This window comes from Marmota marmota, unplaced genomic scaffold, assembly GCF_001458135.2.
Source record: "Marmota marmota marmota unplaced genomic scaffold, marMar, whole genome shotgun sequence".
Taxonomy (NCBI): Eukaryota; Metazoa; Chordata; class Mammalia; order Rodentia; family Sciuridae; genus Marmota; species Marmota marmota.
Window position 1 is genome coordinate 12,469,045 of NW_026000164.1, and position 23,081 is coordinate 12,492,125.

The following is a 23,081-nucleotide window of genomic DNA, read 5'->3' on the forward strand; positions in this document are numbered from 1 at the left end:
AAGCCACTGTGGGAGATTTGTCCCACGTTGGGCTGCAGGGTTATGTCAGTACAAGAGTAGAGGCAGGGGGACCGTTGGGAGGCTGGTGGAGCAGGGATTGTCAGTGTGATTGTCAGTGGCTCCAGCCAGTAGACTGGTGTGGATGGAGTTGAGAAGAAGAATCCAGAAGGTTCCACCTGTTTAATTGCTGGCCGCATTGAGCCAGCATGGAAGAAGATTGATGCCATGGGTCGAGGGCACCAGGGGAGGAACTGTGTTTAGAAACGACGGGATGTATTTCTGCCAACTCAACGGAGGCAGGAAGGAGAGGTTGGGAGGCATGAAGCTGAGGAGCCACATCTCAAGGCTTCTGTGCTCCCCGTGGGGAGGGTAGAGCTGTCTGTTGAGAAGGAGGGAAGAAGTGTGGCGGGCATGGCGGTTTTGGGGGAGAGTCGGGATCCGAAATGCCTGTTATGGAGAATGAGAGATCACAGATTGGAGACACAGCCTGAGGTCCCTGTTGAGGTTGACCCTCAGGAAATTATAGTGGCATAAGTGAGAGTTCTCCATATGGCTTTGTGGTTCAACATCGGACACCCAGGTGTGCGGCCGAGAAGGCAGACAGTGGGGTTGATCCAGAATTAAGGGTCTATCAGGGGACTGTGACAAGGGGACACCTGGCAGGCGCTGTGCGGTGAGAGATGCAGTTGAAATGTGATAGCCCTCCCACTAACAAGGACAGAGAGAGAACCGCCCTGGGAGCACACAGAGCCTGCCGTGCTTCCTCTCCAATCTGTCCACTAGTGGGCACCACCGTCCTCAGGATCATCCTGATCCTTTCCCATCCTCTGTCTGGAAGGTGCCCAGACAGCTCCACCTGCAGGTGACAAGTGAAATATAGTTTTGGGGTGTTGAGAAGGCCAAGCTGCTGCAGGACTTACACCTCAGAGACATTAGTGGGATGAGGAGGGGACCTAGGATGAGGAGGAAGATCTGCCAAGAGCCTGTTTGCTTAGTCTTGAGATTTCCAAGACGAAAGCTCTTGTCTCACTTTCTGACCTGAACTTGGTCACTGCTGACCACCTCTCCTTGCCCCCAGGCTTTTCCTTGATCCTACTGCTCCCAGCCCCAGACTGCCAGGTCGCCCCCCAGTCAGCCCCTGTCTGAGTGGAGGTGCATCTCTGCTTGCTCTTGGGTGGGGTCAAGAGCCACACTGTGCTGTGAGAATCATTTTTTCCCTTGGCCGCTGCTTTTCTCCATTTATAGCATGATTCTTCTCCTTCACTTGCACGAATTTTTAGCAGTAATTTTTGACAGATTTGTGTTACTACTTTTATTATTTGTTCCTGGTTCTTAGGTGTTAGGGATGAAAGATTCCATGATAATGCCTTAATCTACCATCTCAACCATGAATTCAAATGCATTCTAATATTTCTTATTGTGGACTTTTTAAAAAAAAATTAATTGTGGACTTTTTGACGTCACCCTGATATTTTTTCAATGGGAATGGTATTGATTTAATCTAGTGGAAAACCAGAATCATATAAATTTCAGCATGTTGATAAACTGGTGGTAAAGTTACTAGTTTGTTGCCAGGACGAACCTAACCACCCTTTATTTGCTTCTTCTGACAGTGAAAACCACAGGAATGTGGGTTTCAAGGTGCCTTCAGTCACCGCGTGAGCCTCTGTGTTCCCCTGGATGACATTCTGCTCCTTTTTACCAGCAGGGCGGTGTGGGTTAGGCAGCAGTGAGTCAGGCAGCTGGGATGTGGTGTTTCTGCTGCCCTGAGTGGAGCTCCACTCTTGGAGTCACCCGCTGTGCAGGCCTCGGTGCCAGCTAAGGCCTTTTACAAGCTGCCTCTGCTGCCTGGTGGCTCCACCTCAGGCCTGTCCCAGGCTCCAGCCATTTGACTCGCCTTTCACATTTGACTGGGCTGTGTTTTATATGGATTAAGAATGAAATGAAAATGAGACTTGTATTGACATAGCTGATTAAAACTTTAAAATTCAGTTTTGTCCTCCAAGCCTTTTATATAAGTGTGACTCATTTAAAGTAAATACCTGACACACAATCACAGTAATTCTGTCAGGGATTTTTTTTTTTTTTTTTTTTTTTAACTTGCCCTGTCTCTCAGCACAGAACATCCTCTTTCTGAAGACAGTAGTTTAAAATGCCTCACCCACAATAGTACCATGGATAAAAATGGGCAGCTTTTTCCCCATAGTTTTTCTGTTGGTTTATCACTCAGATCTCCTGAAATCCTGGTAGGTAAAGTGATGAGCCTTGATTTAAAAAAAAAAAAAACAAAAAAAAACCATGCATATGAATGTGTCTTAAAACTCTGAGTCATGCTGGAGGTGGGTGGGCACCATGGCTAATCTTCATCCAGTCTCAGCTTTTTCTTCAGTCATTCAGAAAAAGGAATCAAAACTGCTCTTCTGCCATCTTTCCGTTTTCTCTGTTACCCCCTCTAGTTTATCTTCCTCAGCTGGGAACCTACAAGGCTCTAATCTCCCTCCCGCTGCCAAGGGGATTGAGTCAGAGAAGATCAGAAGGGGACGCAGTTCCACCAGGGTTTCCCATCTACAAATCCCTCCAGAACCATCATAGACATCCTTATGTCGTATGACCTTCTGAACACCAAGGCCTCTATTTTCCCTCTTAAGAGGAGAGATTTGTCCAATGGGGAAAGACCCGTTGGGAAAATCTGGGCAGCACAGCGTAGTGGGGGAAAAGCCTGGACTTTTGAGAAAAACTAAAATTATAGCCTAAAAAAGAAAGATCTAGAATCAGTGCAGCCCCAGGAGCCAGGCCTGGTAGTTCCTGATTACAGGCAAGCAGTTGTTCACAGTGGCCCAGGAAATGGTTAGAAACAAAGGGGCCACCTTCATCTTCTAGTCTCTAATTTTGGGTTTCCTTCTAATTTCTGGTTTTCTATTTTTACAGTATTCTAAACATGGTACAGCATTTGATGGTTTAGTTTTGGAGATATTTGAATTGCTGCTGGTCGCTCCCTGGATTTGGGGGCGGGGAGCGTGTGCTTCATACTACTGCGACCAGTTAAGCTACCTTCTAGCAGAAGATAAAGTTCATAGAGAAGGAGACTAGGGGTGAACAGGCACAGAAAACCTGTCTATTGTTCACAGTCTTAGTTTTTGATATAGAAAAGACCTAGAAATGAGTTGTGTCTTCTCTAAAGCCTGGTAGCCCTGTTCCCCAAACTGAAACCCTTGCTGGATGGCAGAATGCCCCAGGAGCATGCTAAGCTTTAATGAGAAAATAATTCTCCCGAAAGTTGATCCTGCAAGCCCAAGTTTATAAGTTTGCTGTTGTCACTTTATAATAAGTACTGAATGTTAGTCTTCATGTCCTTTTGAATTTCTTCCAGAGATATGAAGACTATGGGATGACTCCCCCTTCTGGCCCATTGCCAAGGTAAGGTTTCAGAACAGAATGTATTATGACTTTGTTTTGTAGGCTGCTCTTTTTAAACTCTGTAAACCCATGTCTTTTAACTAATATGAGCAGAGATGTAAAAGTGATTTATATCTTCCCTTGATCTAACCAGAAGAGGAGGGGGGAAAGTTAGGACTTAAGTTCTGCTTCCAGTAATGACAGGCTAGAGAGTTTGAACCGGTCCTTCTGCTGGGAACACCTGGAAAAGCTAGATAAGATATTAATTGTTTTTTAAACTCCAAGGGCTAACAGAGCTGTGCAGCAGTGTGGGACCAAGATCTGGGAACCCAGAGAAGTGAGCCCTTCTTTGGGGTCACTTTTCTCCCAGTGGCATCTGCTGACTCCAGAAGAGGCAGCTGAGATGCTGAGAAAGTGGATGAAGCTCTAAGAGACTGCGTACAGGGCTTGGGGGGAGGAGGAGAGACCTTGATAAACACCCAAGGTTTTGAGTTCTAATCCTTAGGCCCTGGGAGAAAGGGTGGGTCATAGGCAGATTGGTCCCTTCAGAGATTGACGTTCAGCTTTGAATTTTAATGAGGGATTTCTCTCTGGCAGAACACATGTGAGTCCCCCCCCTCAGAATGGTTAATACACTCCAGGCCTTATACTGTTTCTACAGTACATGTCACCCATGGACACGCACACAACCAGGCATATGAGAAGAAAAGAAAACACAGTTGAAAATAAAATCAGGAGCAACAGACAAAAGTAGAACCACAGGGGATCCAGATATTGGAGCTGTCAAACATACATTTTACAATTATACTTAATATGCTTAATATGGAGTTCAGTTTTATTGTCTGGGAAGATATATAAAAGTACTACTTTGTGTTAGACTATTGTAAGTCAAGGATTCTGGTGTAATTTTTAGGTTAACTAAAACAGTGCGAAAAATGCTTAAATATAATAAGAAGAAAGAAAACAATTTTAAAATAATCCAAAAGAAGATAGGAAATAGGAGAAAAAAGAACACGAAATTGGCAGAACTTACAGCAAGCCAAAATAAGATGGTGGAGATCTAAATTCAAGGGTGTATGTGTGTGTGTGTGGTTTCACTAAATGATAATGGCTATATATTCTAATTAAAAGACCAATATCATTATATTGGATTTTAAAAAGGGGTATTTGACTTATGAAAGACATGTCAAAAATATAAAGATATGGAAAGGATATAGAAGATTTGAACATGATTAATCAGTTTGAGCTAATTGATATACATAAAACATGGAATGTTCAATACTGCACAACACACCATTTTTTTAGGGGTGGGTAGTACTGGGGATTGAACCCAGGGCCTCCCACATTCTTGGCCTCCCACATTCTACCTCTGAGCTATATCCCTGGACTTTTGTATTTTGTTTTGAAACAAGGCTTTGTTTAATTGCTGAGGCTGGCCTCAAACTTGTGATCCTCCTGCCTTAGATTTCTGAGTAGCCAGGATTATAGGCATGTGCCTCCATGCCCAGCATACCTCTTTAAAACACATTTTTTTTAAGAGCTGGGAGACATATAGCTCAGTGGCATAGCACTTGCCTAACATGTATGGTCCTGCATTCAATCCTCAGTACAACATACACACAAAAATAATGAAAAATTTACTATATCTTGGGCCATAACCAATCTTAAATTTCAAAAAAATTAAATAAAAATATATTTGTTCATCCTAGTAAAATTAAGAAATGATAATAAAAGATAATTAGAAAACCCATGTACATTTAAAAATTATTCAGTACTCTGCTAAATAACATATAATACACTTATAAATCACAATAGAAAATTTAAAATATTCTAAAATGAATAGTAAAGTGCGATATATCAAAAGTTGTAGGATCAGCTATGGTAATGTTTGGGGGAGGGAATTGTTATCCTTAACACATGTATTTGGAAGGAAAAAATAGCTGGAAATCAACAATCTAACTACCCATCTCAAGAAGTTAAAAAAGAATATCCAATTGAAGGAAGGAAATAATATAGACTGTAAAATAGAAAACAAATCTCCTGGCAAACTTGATAAAGTAATCTGTGTAACAAATCATCAATAGGAATGAAAAAGACAAATTAACATAATCTTAAAAGATTTTACAAACACATTTTTGTTAATAAATTTGAAATGGAAAAATTTCTAGAAAGAGGAAATCTGAATCATCATATAATTATTAAAAATGGAAATCATAATTAAAATTCTTCCCATAAAGGAAACTCCAGGTCCAGATGGCTGCAACAGTGAACTCTGCCAAACATGATGGAGGGAAAGGCCAATGTTGTACAAGCTAATAAAAAGTAGAAAAAGAAAGACTACCCTCAAATCACTTAATGAGACCAGGGTCATTGGACCTCAAGGACAAGGACATAAGAACAAGGTCATTGCAAGACTGAAAACGTTAAGGGCCAGTTTCACTCTTGAATATAGACATGAAAGAATATGAAACCAAATACTTGCAAACACATCCAGCAACACGTACAGAAGAATATCATTTACAGCCAAATTGGAGTTATTCCAGCAATGTGAAGGTGATTTAGCATTTTTAAAAAAATCAAGCAATGTAACACATTGCTTTAAATGGAACTAAGGAGAAAAATCTCATTTCGGTAGCTGCAGATAAAATGCAGTTTTTTTTTTTTTAAAGCCAGTTTTATGTTAGTATGTTCTTGATGAAGTAGTAAAAATTAATTTTATTCAAACTAGGCCCTTGAGTCTTTCATAGTCTGTGTGACAAAAGTGGAGGTACTGACTGGACAAATAAGGCCCTTGTGCTGAATATGGGATCTTGGAGGAGAGCACCTGCTCTGCTGTTTGTGACTGAATGGAACCAACTGCCTCCTCGCTTTCTATTTAAACAACTGATGAACATCATGTTCAGACTTGGGAGTTTATCACTGTGTTGAACATGAATGAAATGAACTTCTTACTTCAAGAAAAACAACTGACAGTCTTTTTGTCAATGGTAAAATTGAGCTTTCAAGTGAAAATTAGACTAGAACCTTTTGTCTGCCATGTTGAACTTGAGAGCATCCTAGCACTCTTCTGGATGAGCGTGGTGGTTCCAGTGAAGCAGGGGAATTTTTGATACTGTAGAATTAGGCATGTGAATGTCCATCATGTCTTTGTGATTCAGTGAACTAGTATTCTCCCAATGGTAGATGCATGGGTTGAAGATCCACTCAAAGTCAAGATAGAGCCATCTGATATTGTTTCAGATCCTGCATTGCAACTAATCCTTAAGGAATTACCACTTAAGTTTTGGTGTGGTCTCAAGAAGAATATCTGAAGTATTATTTAAGTACTTTCTAAAAAAGGCTATTAAAATACTCTTCTAAGAAATGTTTTGCAAGGGCAGATTTTCTTTCTGAAATAACATGTGTCAACCGATTGTAAAATATTTGAGAATCCAGATGTCCCATGTTAAGAGAGTCTGAATAAAATAAGAGTGCTACTCTTTTCACTAATCTGAGGGGGAGGGATTGGAGAATGTAACTAAATTCATAACATTGTTATGCTAGCATGTGATAGGTTTGTAGTTTTTGTAAATGAGTTTTTAAAATATTGAAACATTTTCTTAGTTTTAATTTCTAATAATACCATCAGTGTGGGTAGATGTAATCATATAAACAGAAACTCTTGGGAGTTCCTCAATACTTTTTATGAGTTTAAAGACATCTGGAGAACAAAATAGACCAAATTGCCTTAGAACATGGGTTTTTGCCCTCGATAGACACACCTGTGGAGTGTTTTCAAAGCCCTTGTCTTGGTTACACCATGTCTGGGGTGCAGCGTGGGCACCAGGATTTCGTCTCCCCCAGTGATGCTGATGGGCAGCCATGGCTGAGGACCACAGCTTTATTGGAAATCTGTGCCTTTCTTTGATCTGGAAACTAAAGCTTCCCTTCTTTTTCTTTAAATAGAAGAACTATATATATCCAATCACTCAGCATAAACTGGTGAACATCAGCTTAGTACTGAGATAGGGCCATGGAATAATAAAATCCACCTTAGGGAGCGGTTTCCGTCTCCCACCTTCCAGGAGCTGGAGGAGGATAAGCAAGTAGACAGAGAAGTCTGCATTTTCTGCAGGGTGGGACCGACTAGGTAGAGGCCAGCGCAGGGGAAACATAGTCCTGATGCCTATGCTTTGCCTTCAGACCGGGTTTTGGCCCTGGGTTGCTGCCATCTTCAGAGCTGGCACCCCCTGAGCCCCAGCAGCCACAGTCGTCAGCAGAAGCTCCATTTGCTGCCCGAGGGATCTATTCAGAAGAGATGCCATCGGTGGCCCGGCCCCGGCCTGTTGGGAGCACCACAGGTAATGTGGCGATTGAGCTTACATTTCTGGGGGAATTACTTTAGGAATAAATTTAAAGGCCATAGCTAGGCTTCCCAGAGGGTCAGCGTCTTGGTGTTGAGCAATCTCTTCTCTGGCCAGAGCTCCTTTCTCTCAGGTTCTGGTAGAGATGAGGACAGGGGAGGGGAAGGGCTGTGGCAGAGCCCCCCAAGGCTGCTGTCTGCCGATTCCTGAATCAGCCAAGTCACAGTGAAACTGCGGCACACACCCTCCAGGAAGGCATGGCTAAATTCTCCAGTGAACGGGAGGTCTGTGGCAGCCCTAGGACGGCATCAAACTGAGTTTAAAAGAAGGGGCATTTGTGCCTTGTAGTGAACAACCCTCAGAGTTGCTGGACAGTGGCTAGAGGGAGATTTCGTTTTATTGGGTCACTTTTGGAGAGCATGCAACCTTTGTTTTCTCCTCAAGTCTCCCTGCCCTCGGCTTTTCCCTTCTGCCTTTTTAAGTACAGGTTGAGTATCCCTTATCCAAAATACTTCGGACCAGAAGTGTTTCTGTGTGTGTGCTCTTGCGTGTGTTTTAATAATTTAATAGACTTTACTAGTTGAGTATCCTTGGTCAGAAAATCCCCAATCCAAAATGCTCCCAAATCGGAAACTGCTTGAATGTCATGTCAAAGTTTTGGACTTTGGAGCATTTTGGATTTCAGATTAGAATGCAAACCCTGTTATCTCCTTCCCTTTTCTTATTGTCACTTTTGTGACCCTTTGACTAAGCCCTCCCTCAACTGTCTCAGACAAGAGCAGAGTCAATGATAGAGCACCTGTGGAAGTCGGAGCCACCCTGGCACTGTGTGGACGCCTGTCTGCCCCTCTTTAAGTCCTCATTTAGAGAGTTCTCCTAATGCCGTTCCTGGGTAACCAGCACCACTTCTACCATCATTCAGTGGTGGAAGTCATGTTTTCTTATTCTACCATTATTACAATTTAAATCCCTGAAAACAGCATCTGTTTTAACTACCCAATGAAATTAAAATAAAAATCTATGCCAGGATATCTCCACATAGGAAGTTAAGTTTCCAACTTCTGTTCTTAAACAAATATATGCTAAAGTCTTCAATTTCTGGAGATTTTGAAGCCAGAGAGAAAATAAATTGTAAAACCTTCTAAAATATATTTATTTAATTGATTTGAGAAGCATTTTGCACAATATGGTTTACTTAGTACAGATTTTTTTTAAAGACCACAATTGAAATGTGATTAAATTTCCTTTTATGTATTCATTTTTGCTTTTTTAGAAAGAATTATAAGCATCTGTATTTTAATAGGCCAACTGCTCTTGGGTTTTATCTGTTTTGAGACATATGTAAATATTTTCAGAAAGGAGGAGCTTTCTGAATTTTAGTAAAGAAAGAAAGGAATGAAAAATGATTTCTGAATTGAGAGATCTCAATAATCACAGTTAGATAAGGAACAAATTTATTTTCAGAAAGTAAGTTAAGAAGAAAATACAAAAAAACAAAAACAAAAACAAAAAACATTTGTCTCAGAGCCTCCTTGGAGTTTTATGTTAATTTTCAAACCCAGATCCCATCCTCAGGTTCAGCAGATGCTTGATATTTGGGAAGAATTTGTTCTGAACTCTTTGTAAATCCCCCAATTTTCAATGACAGCTCTACTTTATGATCAATGTCCCTAACTGGTCCAATAGAAGTATAAGTGGAACACCTGAGAAAACACTTCAGACCCCTAGGAGGCACATGCTGGTGGTGGTCTGTGTCCAACATGGCTGAGTGGAATTTCTTCATGGCAGTTGGAAGGGTTGCCCCATCAGTTTACCTGTGGTCCAGACTTGTCCCCAAATGACAAATGACCATTCCATTTAATAGAACTTGAACTTCTGAGTGGTTGATACTGTATAAGCTCTATTTATGAATGCTGTTCTGTGTTCTAGAACATCTGTAGTATAAGATCTGAGCTCTCCCTATTACTTTTTTAAAAATTTTTTATTAGTTGCTCAAAACATTACAATGATCTTGACATATCATACATTTGATTCAAATGGGGTACGTAACAGCTCTCTATTCTTCGAGATTTTTTTAAGTTCAATATCATCTTACTGTGTTCTATTACAAAACCTCAAAGTCACGCTTTTATTTTTTCCATTCATTTCTTCAGCCTCCTTTTGGAAGACTGAGGCTTCAATGAGAGGGAACCATGATGTGTTAAATAATTTATTTCTTATTTTCTGAACATATATCATTCTATGTTATAAAGGAAGTAGTTTAGGGGGCTGGGTTGTGGCTCAGTAGCAGAGTGCTTGCCTAGCACGTGTGAGGCACTGGGTTCAATCCTCAGCACCACATAAAAATCAATAAACAAAATAAAGATTAAAAAAAAAAAAGAAAGTAGTTTAGGCCAATTCCAAATTCGCAATAATTGCGAGATGTCTTTCCATTTTAGTCTTCCAGGATGTTTTTATATCTTGCATTATCTGCTAGTCCTCAAAACAAATAATGGCTGGGCACAGTGGTCTATGCCTCTCATCTCAGTGACTCAGGAGATTGAGGCAGGAAGATCATAAGCTTGAGGCTGGCTTTGGTAACCTTATCTCAAAATAAGAAATAAAAGGGTATATAGTTCAGTGGTAGAGCATGCTTAGGTTCAATTTCCAGCACCACAAAAAAAAGAAAAGAAAAAAAAAAGTATTGGGACTTCTCATCCTTTATGCTAGGCTTTGTGATGAGTCTTATTTCTCTTGTGAAATGTTGCGTTATGTGAGCCTTGCTGCACAGTATAAATACTAAACAAAATTCAGATTTATTGTTTATTAAAAATCTAGATGGATATGGAAATTCTATGTGTCACTCATTTGAAGAGGGAGTTTTATTCTAACAATTTCTAGTAAGAGAAGAAATTGTATTAAAATTTACAATGGAAAATGTTGGGATCTAGTATAATTATCTTTCTGGCTATAAAAATTATCAAACATGTATATTTCTGAACATAACCAAAAATGAAATACTACCTAGGGAAAGTTTGAGGTATATTATAACCAAAAGTCATTTTTATTATAGAGGATAGCTCCTATAAATTGACAAATGGGCAAGCCTCAAAAGATGAATAGGCAAAATATTGAAAGAAAGAATTCATAAGAGAAAGCTGTGTGGGGGCTGGGCTGTAGCTCAGTGGCAGAGCCCTTGCCTAGCATGTGTGAGGCACTGGGTTCAATCCTCAGTACCACATAAATAAATAAAATAAAGGCATGTTGTCCATCTATAAGTATACAAAAAAAATTAAAGATGTGTATAGACCACATGTAGTGGTGTATACCTATAATCCCAGCTCCTTGGGTTGAGGCAGGAAGATTGCAAGTTCAAGGGCAGCCTGGGCAACTTAGCAAGACCCTGCCTCAAATAAAAAGGGTTGAAGTCATAGCTCAGTGGTAGAGCATTTGCCTAGCATGCATGAGGTCTTGGATTCAATTCCAGTAACACACACACACACACACACACACACACACATACAGAAAAATAGAAAAAGATGCATGTGTGTGTATATGTGTACCCTATAAAAGAAAAACTTGGAAAAGGTTCCAGTTTTGAAAATAGCTTAAGAAATACAAATTAAAACCACAGTGAGGCATAACTACAATCATGAATCATTTTTTAAAGATGGTTTTATGATAGAATTTTGCTGATTAAATAAAATAAAAGATGTAAAGTGCCCCAAATAGTGCTTAGCATATCGTACATTTTCAATAAATACTAGCTGCCTTTATTATTATTACTATTATGTTATTTCAGTGGTGGTGTAAATCATTAAAACATTTGGAAAGCAGTTTGATAATAGGACTCATGAATCTTTGATTTGGTGTTTTCACTTCTAGAAAGTGAAAGGAAATCCCCTAAATTCAAAACATTGGGTGGAAATTATGTGTGTCAAGATGTTTATCACAGCATTATTCAGAACAGCAAAAAAAGTATTCACTTTTAGGATTCCCAGTAAGTGCATCACTGAGTAAACTGCACAGCTATTTAAGATGAAAATATAAAAAGCCAGAAAAGAAGTGCTAGCCAAGGTGGCAGGTCCCATAGTCCCAGTACTCAGGAGACTGAAGCCAGAGGATCTCTTGAGACCAGCCTGTTTCCAAAAAAATAAAAAAGAAAAGAGGAATTTAGGAATCACCAGTTGTTGCCTTGCCCACATTTGTTCTTTTCATATCTTCCAATCCTTGAAATAAATCTGATTGGGTTTTTCACAGCATTGGAGATGTTGGAAAGCCAGGCCCACAGGAGCGGGCTTGTCAGAGGCTGAGCTGGAATCAGCCCAGACTCTGAGCTCCACGCAGAGTCAGGGGAGAGCCTGTGCTGTGTTGTTGAGTGATCAAAGCAGGGAGCAGAATCATGTTTGGATTAAGATGGCAGCCACTGTGTGCTTTCCCCCTGCGCACTTGTTTGGACCTTTGGAAACCACTGTGAACACCCGGCTAGATTCACAGCTCCTCACGAGATTTGCTCAGGCAGTGCCTGCTAAGTAGACAGTGCCGATAGTCCAGATAATGTCAATACGCTGTGAGTTCTCGGTAAAGGATGGGTGCTCCAGTGGAGTTCATTGCTCCGCCAGAGGCCTGGACAATTTTCCCTGACTTTCAATTACCAATATATGTATCCAGATAAAACCAGCGGGAGCTCTTTTCTTAAAAGCAGCTGATGAGTTAAGGTCTGATAACTAGATAACGTGGGTAGGAGTGGGCTTACAGATGGAGGGACTTTCCCCTCTTGAACTCTTAGAACCTGAGCATCATGGATGAACTTGATGATCCTGGGAGCATTTGGAAATAAGTATTTCATTTCACAGCACATAAAGATCATATTCTAGGACCAGGAGTATAGTTCAGTGGTAGAGCACGTGCCTAGCATTCACGAGGCCCTGGGTTCCATTCTAAATGCTATAAAAAGTGAAGTTAAATAAGATGAAATAAATAAAGATGGCTTTTTTCCTCCTTTAATTTGCAGTATAGGGATATTTCCAAATACCAAAAGTTGGTGTCCGAGGAAATAGGTTATTTAACACCTGACCATCCGAGCCACACAAGGCTACAGGTTTCCTGTGTCTGGGAGTTAGTGCCACAGAGTCAGCTGGTCTACCTCAGTGTCCCTCACTGGCTAGGTGAGGTGTGAGGTGTTGCTTGTGCTATGGCTGAGTTATGGGAACACTGTGAGTAAAAGGGCCTCAACATTCTGAATTCAAACACATTTCCGCCTTTTAAGAAAAAAGCAGCTGGGCTCAGTGGCACACTGCTGAGGCAGGAGGAGCGCAAGTTCAAAGCCAGCCTCAGAAACTTAGAGAGGCCCTGTCTCAAAGAATAAAAAGGGCTGGGGAAGTGGCTCAGTGGTTTAGTCCCCTGGGTTCAATCCCTGGTACCAAAAAAAAAAAAAAAAAGCATAGGCCCTAAACAATGTAGTGAAACCCTGTCTCAAAATTAAAAGGGCTGGGATATGACTTAGTGGTTAAGTACCTCTGGGTTCAATCCCCAATAACAGGGGAAAAAAAAGGCATATTGGATATTCTGCTCTTTGTGAATCTCAAAGCTATAAGCAACAAGAACCAGGTGTCAACTTCTTTATGGCTCTAGAACCTTTGAGTTAGCATAATTAAAAAATCAGCAGGGCCACCCTGGGTGTCACCCTACAGACAAGAGCAGAAGTGCCCTCTGTGATCCTTCATCCTCAGACCTTTGATGTGTCACCATTAGCCCCTGTATTGAAAGGGAATTAGAGCAGTTCCTGGGCTGTTCTCGTGGGACAGGCCATTTCTGGAGATGGCGCTGGCACTGTTTGAACATTGCTCATCGTCCCTGTCCTTAAAGGGGCCAGTGGTCAGAGCGGATGGTATCTTACTCCATAACCTTCCTCTCCTATAAATGCTGACCAGCGACTGCACCATGTTCCTCCCAGGCTCCCAGATCCAGCACCTGACGCAGGTGGGCATTGCTAGCAGAATCGGGGCCCAGCCCGTGGAAATCCCGCCCAGCAGAGGTGGCCAATATGGAGGACCGGGCTGGTCTGCATATGGGGAGGAGGAAGCAGGGCGAAGGGAGGCCGTGAGTATCCGGGACTTGGGCCATCAGTTAAAATTCTCACGCAATCTTTAAATTTAGCTGCTGCTTCTTGGGGAATCCATTTTTAATCTCCTTCCCTGTTTTCACCTTGCTGTGTGTTTGCCTGTAGCTTGTAGCAAACTCTCTCCCACTTTTGGAAAGCATACGTACTTTCTTGAGGCAAATTTCCATGGCTTTAAGTAGCAAGTCTGAACCTGAAGGTAGCTAAAATCTGGACATGGTCTTGGTATGATCACTATATGAACATCCCTGATCTCACCATATGCTTTGTGGGGCTTGCTGATGTTATTTCCACCATGCCCCCTGTGCTAGATGGTCTTGGAGTGATCTCAGAGGTAGCAGGGTCTCAAGGCATAGACCTCCCTCAGTGTGGGAACAGCTAATTTCTACAAGTGCCCTTCTCTGTTTTTCTCAAGAATTTTATATCCTCGAGGGATAAATTAATGAAGTTTGAAAATACAAGCCAAACTATCACTTTAGGTTTTATCCTTATCTTTATGCTCTGGCTTTTATTGAATTTCTTAACCTTCCTAACAGCTATGCTAGATCCAAGTCATGGTTAGATGCTTTATGTAGTGAAAGTAAATTCACATTAGAGTTTGTTTTTCCCCAAAAGACATTTGTCAGACTTACAATTGCAGGTCTTTGCTTAAAGTTATCGACACTTTTTTTTTTCTTCTGCCTTCATTGTATTCTACTGAGATTCAGGTTTTCCAGTCAAATCCAATAATGTTCACTTTGAAGGATTTCTTTATTGCTCTATGGAGGAGTGAAATGTAGAAAGAAATAATTCAGGACTAGGAGGCCACATTTCTCTCGCTTTTAGCATTAAGGTTTTTAGTACACAGATATACCACACTGACCTATACACTAATTTAGTGCATGGATGTGAAGTTTTTTCTTCCACTTGAAAAAATTATGAAGGATATTTTAAAAATGAAAAAAAAATCACTGAAAAGCATAATTGTTCTTGTCAAATGAATGCCAAATTAATCCATGTTCTGCAGACATCAGCAGGACAATTGTCTACTTTTGTGTGTATAACTTAACTTTAAATTGCACTTGAAAAGACATGGAAAGACACTGGGCCTTGGGGCCACACACCTGTAATACTAGCCACTCAGGAGACTGAGGCAGTAGGATCACAAATTGCAGGCTGGTCTTGGTGACCTAAACCCTATCTCAAAATAAAAAATGAGAAGGGCTTAGGAAATAGCTCAGTGGCACTCCTGGGTTCAATACCCAGTACCTGAAGATAGATGATGGATGGAGAGATTGGTAGATGATTGCTGATAGATAGGCAGGCGACACAGCTCAGCGGCTTGCCTAGCATGCCCCATGCCTTGGGTTTGAACCTCAGCACTACAACAAGACCACAGATTGATAAGACACAAGATGATCTTGTGATCTGGCCCAGGCTCCGTGGTCCCGCCTGAGTTCTCAGGTACATACTCTTGGGACTTCGGACCAGGCTAAGGCAGTGGTTCTTTCCATCCCCTTTGCCCCAGTCTTACCTCCCTCTGCTCTTGAGTGTTGCCCTCTGACCTCTCACCTTCATGGGGTGCTTGCCTGCTCTCCCTTTCCACCTCCCCAGGTCCCTGCCTGTTGTCCTGTGGTGGTGAGTTCCACACCAACACCCGCTTCACCCACTCACTCCACACCCTGTGCACAGGCGATCAGGCCACAAGGGCCCTGCTGGAGGGCCGAGTGACCCTGGGAGGTGGGCGAGGGAGCCCATGAGCTTTCCCAATGCCAACTTGAACTTGATGTTCCCTTTGGTTGCCGCGTGGGAAGTGCAGTAACGTTTGCCATGTTTTTCAGCCTCACGTTCTTGGACATCAAGATTATTCTTCTTCACCGCTGTTTCAGGTGCCAAGGACTTCAGGCAGGGAGCCCTCAGCTCCTCCCGGGAACCTTCCTCACCGGGGACTGCAAGGCCCTGGGCTGGGTTACCCTACCAGCTCCACGGAAGACCTCCAGCCCAGCCACTCCTCAGCCTCCCTCATCAAAGCGATCCGCGAGGAGCTCCTCCGGCTCTCCCAGAAACAGAGCGCCGTGCAGAACTTCCACAGCTGATGGGCCTCGCCCGCAGGTTGGCCAAGTATCCGCTTCCCGTGGAAGCAAGACCAAAAGGAAATCAACTGAGCGGGTGTTTGTAAGCGGAATGAGCATCTCCTGGGCGAGCTGCCTGAGTGAGGGAGCAAGTGGCAATTTTAGAAGATGCCATAAGTCACACAACACCCATGATACTTTTCCTAGATTGGCAATTTGGTGGCCACTTGGGTTCAGTTGAAATGTATGTACTTTTGGCCAAAAGCCAGCAGCACTTCACAAAAACAAAACAGAAACCTAAGCTAACAATTTTGTTTAAGTCTCCTTTTTAAAGGCAAAAGATGAAAATGTGTAGATGGTGTCGGGTTGGAAGGAACCCAGCGATTCCAAGGGATTCAGACTGACATGTACGATGTACCTGCTGCTTTGTTTTCTAAGAAGAGATTTGAAGACATTTTATTAACAGCTTGATTTCCCTCTTTTTCTCCATAGGAACTTATTTTAATAGGAATATTAACAACAAAGAGTACTAAGACTGTTGGGAGATTTTTTTTTTAAAAAAAGCTACTAGTGAGAAACCAAATGATAGTTTAAGAGCCTGAAGACTCCAAACGAAGCCATCGCCTGCGTTCTTCCTCCTTTTTGTGGTGCTACAGCCCCAAGGGCCCCTTCGCCTTTGTGTCTGTGAAATGCAACGTTGGCTTTGCAATGGAAGAATGGGTCGAAGGTTTCATTCTGTTCTAGAGGGAAAAAAAAAAAAAAGAAAAGAAAAGCAACTCCCAAGTAGTGGGAGAAAGCTTAATATTTATTTGGTTATTCAAAATACATATCAAAATTTAGATTTACCTTCTTAATTGTATTTGCTGTTTAGTAATTGGGCAGGTGCAACTCCTGATGGCATCCCATTTCAGCACATGCCATGGAGGCCAGTCCTACAGAATGAGGCTTTCAGGAAGTCCTAACTGGTAGATCCTTGCACTTTGCTCATGATCTGCTCACAAATTATGTTTGAATGAGAAGTCTTCTGTAAGCAGACATTATTGAAAACAATTTCTAGGACCACCAAATTATTGTGAATCCATCCCTAGTAATCCTTTCCCTGTGTTCAAGACCTGGAAGTGGAACAGAGTCCGATTCAGACCCTGAAGAGTCAAGAAGAGTTTTGAGACCACAAGGGAAAGGAGAGAGTTTCCCCTCATTTCTGATTTTATTGTGTTATTACTTTGTTGAGTGACTATTAAAACTGTCTCATGCACTGTGGGCCAGAGAGAGGGGGTCATCTCTCTTAGAACATGCTCCTGAAGTTTCCCCACGTCCCACATTAGAGTCAGAAAGGGAGTGACTTGTTCTGTTTTCTGGTGCCTGAGTGAAACTCAGAGGAAATGCAGGCTTAGAGACGAGATTCCCACTCTGAGCCTCTTTTTATCAGATGAATTAATACTTTTGATTAAACAAAAGATAACAAGGTAGAATTTGGGGCTGTGCTTTAATCAAAACCTGTGTACCTGCACCAAGTTTTAAGAACCTGGAAACAGCTAGAACAAGCTTCCAGAGTACAGTCATTGGTTCCATAATCATGCTGATGCTTGGTTAAGCTTGTGGTATGGAGTTAGAGTTTGGGGACACAGGGAAAGCCAGTTCTGCGGAGTTCAAGTGTAGCCATTGTTCACCTGCCTGCCACTGAAAGACTAGGGTGCAGGAAGGTAGGTACGTGAGTCAGGTTTTTGTTCCTGTGACTAAAACATCTGATGAGAACAATTTAGAGGAAAAGTTTATTTGGGGTCATCAGTTTCAGTCCACGGCCATCTGACTTCATTGCTCTGGGCCCAAGATGATGCAGAACATCATGATGGATGGGTGTGGTGAAGGGAGGCTTCTCAGCTCATGGCAGGCAGGAAGCAGAGAGCAAGGAGCCAGGGACAGAATATAATCCTCAAGGGCATGTTCCCAGCGCCTATTTCCTCCAGCCACACCCCACTTGCCTACAGTTACCAACTAGTAGTCCCGTCAGTTATTAATTCATGCTGAGTTTGGAGGTGCACACCTGTAATCCCAGCTACTTGGAAGGCTGAGGCAGGAAGATCCTTAGTTCAAGGCCAGTCTGGGCAACTTAATGAGAACTTGTCTCAAAATAAAAAGGGCTGGGGATGTAGCTCAGTGGTAGAATCCCTGTGTTCAATCTGCAGTATTGCCAAACTCAAAGTATTAATCCATCAAATGGATTAACCCACTGATGAGGTTACAGCTCATGATCTATCTAATCATTCCACCTCAGAACATTCCTGCATTGCCTAACACATGAGCTTTTCAGGGAACACCTCATATCCAAACCATAGCAGTAAGTCGACCCAATAAAGGACTGGCAGCCTCTTGTCAGACAGTCCCCAAAGGCTCCCAATAGTGTAGAAGAGAAGGCCCCTTTCTGGGCTTGATTTCTTAACCTCTTGGTCCTGGCTTAATACCAGACTGTCCCTAAAATGGATCCTCTTTTCATGCCACTCAGAATATCCAAACTTAGATACCCAAGCAGAGTTTTATGGTAGACACTTTATAGTAAGTTCAAATCTTGTGACAGCAGGTGGAATAAATGACCTTTTCTCTCACGGTTCTGCTTGGTGTCATAAGTGTTTTACATATAATGTGTCCTAAAAATGGTTACCTCCTCTGTGCGTTGCAAAAACGGGTCTCTGTTTCAAGGGTGTGACTGCAAGAGCAGAATGGATGCCTTTCAACTACCACAAGGGGATTCTGCCTGTATTCTTAGAACCAATACACCTTTGAACAGAAGTCAAGACCAAAGATGATATGTAACGAAGAGCTGGTGGTGTGTGGCGTGGCATGGATGGGTCCTGAGGGCTGCCAGCACTGGGTCATTGTTGGGAAGCGCCCTTGGTCTGCACTTGTTTCCTCTAAACACCTGCTGCAGTAGTTTACCAGGCACCAAGTTCACTGTACTGGCTCTTGTGGGGTGCACCACGCCCAGTGGGTCTTCAGACACTGGGTTAGTGTTTTTCTACTTAAAAAAAAAAAAAAGTCCTTCTGTTGATCATGCATAACTTTGGAGTTCCATTTATTGGAGTACCCTAAAATTTAAATTTTATGTCTGTAATTTTTTCCTGTTTTAGAAATTCTAGTTGTAACAAACTATAAATTGGAGTCAGCATTTTAGAGGAGATTGTTAGAGAAGTGATTTTTTTTGCAGTCTACTTTATAACTAACTCCCTGTGTCAGGTTCCTTCTCTGAATTTCATTTTTCTCTTAATCCACAAGAACACGCCTCCCCTGCCCTCCTCCCAGGATCTCAAATTGTAAGAAAATGATGTGTTCCTGTGTGCAGGCATCCCTTGAGGAGGAAGCATAAAGCACTGTGAAAATGTAAACTGTTACCTGTGTGAATGCCCTGGGATGGATGATGTGACCTGCCATGATCTGCCAGTGGGTGTGTTCACGTGTATGTATCCAGAGACAAAACTGGAAACCCAGTGTGACTCGTGTTCCTCACTCTTGTTTTGTTTTAAACTCACCCCCCCTCCCCGCTCCCACCAACTTTCAAAGGGCATCTATTAATCATCTTTCTGCTACTGACTTTCTGCTGTTTCCAGTACCAAATAGGTCAGCAGCCATGGAGCCCGGTCTTCTGAAATCTTAGAATCTAAGTCAGATAGTACAGATGGGTATAAAAGATGGAAGAGGGGAAAAAAAATAACATGGATTAAAGATCCATAAAATTCAGAGTATACAAGTGCTTTGGGTACTTGAAGTCATAGAAGTTGCATATTTGGAAGCAATAAGATCTTGGGGAGAGATCATCTGCAGAACCCACTTTGATGAAGACAGTGGAATTATCCAACCAAGGGTGAGATGTATGGGCTGAGCCCCGAGTGGGGAGGGATAAAGAAATTAGTGTATGCCGGTGTCAAAAATGAACTTGATCCTGATCAGCTGCAGTATGGCAAACCACACTCTTTAGGGTGATTCAAAAGAGGAGGAAATGGTGCTGGAGGATACATTTGAACAAATGACCAAGCCAATGGAGATTTACTGATGAAGATCTCCAGTTGGGGGAAGGAAGTGGAGTATATCAAGAACTGCTAAAGATCCAATGTAAAGTGTGCAAATAGTGATAAGAATGATTCCAAGCAGATCGTGATGGCTAGCCATTCAGTAACATTAATCCTTTGTGGGGCACAGCAGGTTTTAAATAAATGTATTTGCCTTTTTTATAGCTACACGTTTTCCTCAAATTTTATTTAATGCCAGAGTGTGTGTTGATTTTGGTGGCACATGGTTTTTAAGGAGTGGGTTGTTGCTAACCAGATTTTCCAGGGCATGAGACCTGTGGTGCAGGGCACAGGGGAAGGTCTACTGGGGAGGGGTTGGGCTGAAATGAGTAACTGCGCCCTCTGAGTCTCCCGTCTCTCATGTTCAGGGTAAATGTTGACTGCATTAGCGCGATGTCTTCGAGAGCACTCCAGTAACCAAACCAGTCCCCAGAGGCTGTCTGCATGGGCGGCACCCCATGAGTTAATCATTAAGCACCCCTCTCTTGGCCCTCGCATCCTGAGTCTTAGACATGAATGAATTTGACGCTTGGAAGGACAGCTGGTTAGGTTCTGGCCTTGGGGCAGAGCCACTCCTGGTCTAGAGTCCCATGCTAACTTGAGTTCTCTCATGGAGTTCTTACCATGTCATTTCTACCTCCAGAGCAAGGCTCCAAAGCTGGTCACCAGGCAGGAGCACAAGGACATCTGCCTTGGTGCCCACAGAGAGTCCGCATGAGCACAAACACATTCCTGTGGGTCAGTCCGTTGAACTTTGTTTTCACATGTAATCCAACATGCTGCAGAATTTTTTGTAACTGGCGAGAGGGGTTTCTATGAGCCACTGCCGTGACATTCTCACAAAATGTATAGGCTTCACACTTGTCACCTAATGAGCAAGGAGGGCCCACGTTTCAGGTTTCTTTTGATATTTTTGGAGGGAATTGTTGATGTTTGAACTAGAACTCCTTTTGTCCACTGTTGAGAAAACTTGAAGAATGATGGTGACACAGTACGGCACTCATTCCATGCTGTGTGTGTGACAGCACACTTGATCATTTATCTCAAGAATGTATAGCAGAGCCGGGCGCCGTGATGCGCGCCTGTAATTCCAGTGACTTGGGAAGCTGAGGCCAGAGGATCACAAGTTTGAGGGCAGCCTCAGCAACTCAGTGAGACCCTGTCTCAAAAATAAAGAGAATAAAAAGGCTGGGGATGTATCTCAGTGATAGAACACTCCTGGGTAAATCCCCATGAGGGGTGGGGGACATAGTAGCATTGAATTATAGGGTAAAAATAGTTAAGTGTCTTTGGAAACAAGCAATTAGGAAACAGAGAAGCAATCAGTGTCTTCCTCTGGAACACTTTAGTTCAATTCAAGGTCCCACAGGGTAGATAATGGTCCAGGCTCCTTGCTTTGCCATCTGACTCCGGGTTTTTCTGCTCTGGCACCTCTTTCTGTTTAAAAGGTAGCAGGGACTGAGAAGGGAGGGAACGATTCTAATCTCGCTGTCCTTGATGGCCCAGAACCACCTTCCCGGACTACTTGGAGCATCATGGATGCGCTTTTCTTGTGTCCACCAGATTTCAAGTGTTCACAACTTGACTCCAAAGTGTGCAGGTTGGGAATGGTACAGGGACAAGTTCATGCCAGACACGTGTTCTGCTCCTCTGGCAAATGTGGGGAAAGAGGAGGGGGGTATTAGGGGAACTGTGGCTTACGCCTTAGCTCTAAGTTGCTCTAAGTTCCAGGAAATCAGTTCAGAAAAGAGGGTGGGGGTAGGAATGCTCTCCACTCGGCCCTCCTCTGGAGCTTCACCTGGGGACCTGGAGCTTAGGCTAGAATTAACAGAAGGGGTCACCCCGTAGAGTTGCTCTGGGGTGCCCACTTGTCTCCTCCTCGGTGAAGGTCTGTTCTGATTCTTCCTGCACCCTCTTTCCTAGATCATGAATATTAATGTATGAAACTGTGCAGAGAAAATTGGGGCCATCGGTGGCATCAATACTGCAACTTGAACTTGACAATCATGGTTTGCTGGTCTCAAACGGGCACTTAAATCTCAGTATGGGTATATGATTTAGTAACTGAACCCTCCCTTCTATTTGTCGGTTATGTTTCTACCCTTCAATTAGCTGCACTGTTTTTCTAATGTGCTGTAGATTTTTTGAAATAATTTATGCAAGTGTTTGGTTTCCATGTTTACAATTTTTACAGCTTTCCTAGCATTTTAAATGGAAATGTCAATAAATGCTATGAATCGGTGTCAAAGTGATATTTTCTGTTTATTTCCTTTGCAACATGATAATTTTCTCATTTGTAAAACATGAAAAATTGGGTGAGATGACCTGTTGTTTCTCTAATTCCGTGTCCCTGGTGAGAACACCAAGTGCTGCCTTTGTTTTCCAAGGAATTAAGTTGAACGTATTCCATTCATCATGGAGTTTGCCAGATCGGTTTCCACTCACGTTGCCAGTGCCACGCCTTTCTACTCTCTGTGCTGTTTTCCTGTTACCCAGTGATGGAATTGATGCATCTGCTAAGAGCTGATTTATTTTGGAATTAAAAGATTTAGAAATAAAGGAGAAGGTTAAAGTCTGTGCAATCTCAAAAGGTAATAGGGTAAACCTGGAGTTGTTGATGAAACCTGAGAAAATGAGAACCCTTGGCAACTTAGAAAAGCAGAAGGAACTCAGATCACAGGAGAACACAGCAATGAAATGAATTGTGGAACCCTGGACGGGATCCTGGGACAGTGGCACCAACAGAGGGGGCGCCCTAGGGAGATCCAAGGACGTCTATAGTTTAAACAGTTGAAGAAAGGGAATTTTACTGGTTTTGTTCTGTTTATGGTTATTAAGACTTTAATATTAGAGGAAACTATGGAGGTGTTACAGAAACTCTGTCATAACTTTTGCAGCTTTTCTCCAAACCTAAAGTGATTTTAAAATATAAAAACAGTTTGGGTGGTCGTAGCTCAGTGGTACAGTGTGTGCTTAGCATACAAGGGGCCCTCAGTTTGACCCCCAGCATCACAAAGCCCTGTGTTTGGTCTTTAGTGTGCATTTGCATGCGTGCGCACTCTCTCTCTCTCTCTCTCTCTCTCTCGCTCTCGCTCTCTCTCTCTCTCTCTCTTACTGATGTGTCCCGGCT

At 42.5% G+C, this 23,081-nt stretch overlaps 1 protein-coding gene across 2 annotated transcripts in view; it reads left to right on the plus strand.

The window, feature by feature from the left end:
- Kiaa1549 (KIAA1549 ortholog) overlaps positions 1 to 22,203 on the plus strand; it is a 91,186-nt gene extending 68,983 nt beyond the window's left edge. Inside the window, exons 16-19 of one of the 2 annotated variants that reach the window (XM_048786857.1) lie at positions 3,371 to 3,417; positions 7,579 to 7,736; positions 13,675 to 13,820; positions 15,660 to 22,203. In XM_048786857.1, coding sequence (XP_048642814.1) covers positions 3,371 to 3,417; positions 7,579 to 7,736; positions 13,675 to 13,820; positions 15,660 to 15,914 — 606 coding nt within the window. In that variant the 3' untranslated portion in view covers positions 15,915 to 22,203. The remainder of the gene's footprint in view (positions 1 to 3,370; positions 3,418 to 7,578; positions 7,737 to 13,674; positions 13,821 to 15,659) is intronic. The other variant, XM_048786858.1, reaches the window with a different exon arrangement.
- Positions 22,204 to 23,081: the final 878 nt, after the last annotated feature.